A 3,548-nucleotide genomic window follows, 5' to 3' on the forward strand; every position below is an offset into this window, starting at 1 on the left:
TGCGCCCTCACTCCCCCCGCCCGAAGCCGCCGCGCCAACGGAGGGCGCGCCGAGACGCCGCGCGCTGCTCATTGGCCCGCCCGCCTCATCAATCCCAGGTATTGTAAAGCGCTTGACATCCCCTTTTGACAAACAGAGCTGCCAGGAGTAGCAACTTTTTTTTAGCCAAATTTTTTTTCCCTCTTCTCACGGAAAAAAAATTTTTTTTGCCACGAATTCTTTTCTTTCTCATAGTCATCTCTTTCTCTTCTCTCTCCTCTCCTCTCCCTCTCTCCCTCTTAACCCCACCCCACCCCGGTCCTACTTTAAACCTGATCTCCACTGAGCGATTATAGACTAGAGACTTAGAGCGTCTCTGAGAGCAGGAGGCGGGGATGGGGCTGGTAAACACAGCAAAGGCACTTCCAGAATGTCCCGATTCAGCAACTTTCTTTTCTTTCTTTCCCCCTTTTCCCCCTTCAAGGGCAGCAAAGGAGGCTTTTGTTATTTGCTTCTTTTGAAGTTTGCTTCCTTCTTGCCTAGTCCCCCTCCTGTTTATAATTTAAGATCTTGGGAGCACACTTGCACTCCTCTCTTTACTAGAAGTGTGACTTCTCAGTGTAACCAGTAGCCTTGATTTTTTTAACTTAATCAAATCAATCAGGTTTCCCATATATGCCCCCCCCCCCCAAAACACAGGTGGATAGGGTCCCTTAACTTTGCAGATTATNCCCCCTCTTCGCCTCCCCCACCCCACCCCCTACATACACTCACATTTTATAACATAATCTGGGAAGTGGGGAGCTGGGCGCGCCAAGTTCTTCCCTGACTTGGGTGTTAAATCCAAAGTTCCAAGCGCGGTTCTCAGACATCACCGAGCACACCAAAATAGAAAAGGAGAGCGGATTCCCCACCTCATGGGTGGAAGAGGCCCAGAATGTCCTGCCTGTCCCAGTCTGTAGTTTTGAGTTGCCATGAAGTTCTGTTTTGTTTTGTTCTTTTCTTAAACTGTTTTCGACTTGTCTTTATTTTTAAAGGCCAACGCGGGGATCCGGTATTTAAAAAAACAAAAACAAAAACAAAAACACAGTCCCCATGGAATCTAAACGACAGAAAGGTCTTCCTCCGTCTTCCACCGACTCTCCTCGCCCCTCAAGCCTTCCCTCAAACCCATCAGTACTAAATTTGGTGTCCTCTCCTTAGGCATGAACCTAAAAAGCCTCCTAAAATCCTAAATTACTTCCTCCCGCCCACCCGCATCCCTTTCTCTTTCTGTTTTGTTTCTTTATACATCCCTGAACCCTATCACTTCAACTTTCTCAGCCCTTTCCTTTAGCAAAGTCCTCCATTAATTAAGTCTTGGAGAGGGATGTTGGCCACAAGCGAGCATGCAGATTTGCCTACAGCTGGATCCGCAGGCGCGTCTGCTGCAGCTCGGAGCCGGCCACCTCTTCGGGCTTCCAGCGCGTCAAGGGCTCTGCCAAGCAAGGCTTGGCTTCCTGTTCTCCCGGCCCTTTTTATTCCTCGTTTTAAAAATCTATATCCTCACATCCTTTTCATCCGCCTTCTCTCCGATTCCTCCCCCACCCCTAATTTCCAGCCCCTAACTAAAAATCAGAGCACACCTTGGCTGCCTGCCTGCCAGAACCTGATGCCGGGACTGCACCGCAGCTGGATTTGTGTGCTTCCCAGACGCTGGCTTTCGGATTTCGGGTACCAGGCCCGGGACTAGGGAAAGGGTGTCTTACATCAGTTTCCGTACCTGTGTGCGTCCTTTTGTGGATCTTTAGGTTTTCTGAGCGCGCGAAGACCTTGCCGCAGCCAGGAAAAGGGCAGGGGAAGGGTTTTTCGCCCGTATGCACTCGGATGTGGTTGACCAGTTTGTATTTGGCTTTGAAGGGCTTGCCCTCGCGTGGACACTCCTCCCAGAAGCAGATGTGGTTACTCTGCTCTGGGCCGCCGACGTGTTCCACAGTGACGTGCGTGACCAGCTCATGCATGGTGCTGAAAGTTTTGTTGCACGACTTTTTGGGGTTGGCCAGCTGCTCTGGCTCGATCCACTTACAGATGAGCTCTTGCTTGATGGGTTGGCGCATATAGCGGAAGAAGGCGCCGGCGCCGTGATGCGCGGCCATGTTCACGTTCATGGGCCCGTACCCGTGCAGCTGCGGGGCGGCATAGTGCTCGGATCGCGGGCTGGTCACCTGGCCATACTGTTCGGGCCGCGGGTACATGTCCCCAGAGAAGCCGAGCCTCATTTGCCCGTTGACCACGTTGGGCGAAGCGTGGCCCGCCGCCTGCTCGTGAAGCCCGGGAAAAAGGAGGTGGCCCGCGGCGTCCGTATGGCCGTGTGGGCCCCCGAAGCCGCCGGCTGAAGCAGCGAAGAGGCTATGCTGCGCGCTGGCTGCCGCCGCCGCGTCTCCAAAACCCCGGTTGCGAAACAGAAAGTCCCGCGTAGAATTGAAAGCTGCGCTGGAATAGGAGCCGACGTGGCCCGGGTGGTGGTGATGACCCAGGGCCGCAGCAGCCGCATAGCCAGGTGCCTGAGACGTGAAGGCCGTCTGGCCGGCCGAAGCCAGCTCGTGCGAACTGGGGTTGAGCTTGAAGGCGCCCATGCCGTCGGCAAACGGGTTGATGCCCAGGCCCACGTCTCGCTCGGCCACGTCTCCCGCCGAATGGTGGCGGGATGCGCCAAAGGTGGTCACACCGATCGCAGGATACTGGGGGCCGGCGTCCAGGAGCATCGTGGCTGCTCGGGGCAAGCCCCGGCCTCCCCCGCCCCCCCCACCCTCGCCCGCCAAGGAGGGAAAATCGGGAGGAGGAGGAGGAGGAACGGGAGGCGGAGGAAGAGGAGGAAGAAGAGGAGGAGGGAGGGGGAGTCGACCCACCTAGCGAAGTATTAGCCTGCAGGCAGTGGCGCGGCGCGTCCGGGCACCCGCCCGGACAAGCGTGGGGAAGCCGGACGGCCGCAGGCAGCGAGTAAAGCGGGCTCCAGTGTCCGCCGCGCAAACCCCGCCGGCCCGGCTCTCACTTTCTCGCCGCTCAGTCTCTGCCGAAAGGGCCTTGAATCAAGGCTGCCCGAGGAAAGACATGGAACATCTCAGCCCCCCAAAAAAACTTCCTCCAGGATTTGTGGCATAGAGGAATGTGAGCGCCGGAGCTACGACTGCTCGCCCTCTCTTCGCCTCGCGCCGCGCGCCCCTCCTCACTTCTCCACTAGCCCCTCGCCCTTTCTTTTCTCTCTCTCTCTCTCACTCTCTCTCTCTCCTTTCTCTCAGGCTCGCCTCCTCGCTCCTTCACTCTCCTTTTTTCCCCTCTCCGCTTTTTGCAAAAAAAAGGGGGGGGGAGAAAAAGCCAAAGAAAAGGCGCAAATCATGCACAATATTGTCTTTTGCGGTTTATCTTCCTGGGGAGAAACTTTCACCTCCTCAGCCGGGCGGTGAGCGCGAGACTGATAGCAGCAATCATTCCTGCAGATAAATGAATTGAAAGGACGACACCGTCCCCCCCTTGATGAATGGGAGCAGGGGGAGGTGTCACGTGCTGCCGACGCGGGCGCGGATTGGTGC

The 3,548-nt window shown here is 56.0% G+C and overlaps 1 protein-coding gene across 2 annotated transcripts in view; it reads right to left on the bottom strand.

The window, feature by feature from the left end:
* The window catches only part of Zic1 (Zic family member 1), a 7,664-nt gene extending 4,195 nt beyond the window's left edge, over positions 1 to 3,469 (bottom strand). Inside the window, exons 1-2 of one of the 2 annotated variants that reach the window (XM_048794128.1) lie at positions 3,404 to 3,469; positions 1,742 to 3,053 (exon numbers count right to left, since the gene is read on the bottom strand). In XM_048794128.1, coding sequence (XP_048650085.1) covers positions 1,742 to 2,723 — 982 coding nt within the window. In that variant the 5' untranslated portion in view covers positions 2,724 to 3,053; positions 3,404 to 3,469. The other variant, XM_015487298.2, reaches the window with a different exon arrangement.
* Between the last annotated feature and the right edge of the window lie 79 nt (positions 3,470 to 3,548).

Source organism: Marmota marmota, unplaced genomic scaffold (assembly GCF_001458135.2).
Source record: "Marmota marmota marmota unplaced genomic scaffold, marMar, whole genome shotgun sequence".
In the NCBI taxonomy this organism is placed as follows: Eukaryota; Metazoa; Chordata; class Mammalia; order Rodentia; family Sciuridae; genus Marmota; species Marmota marmota.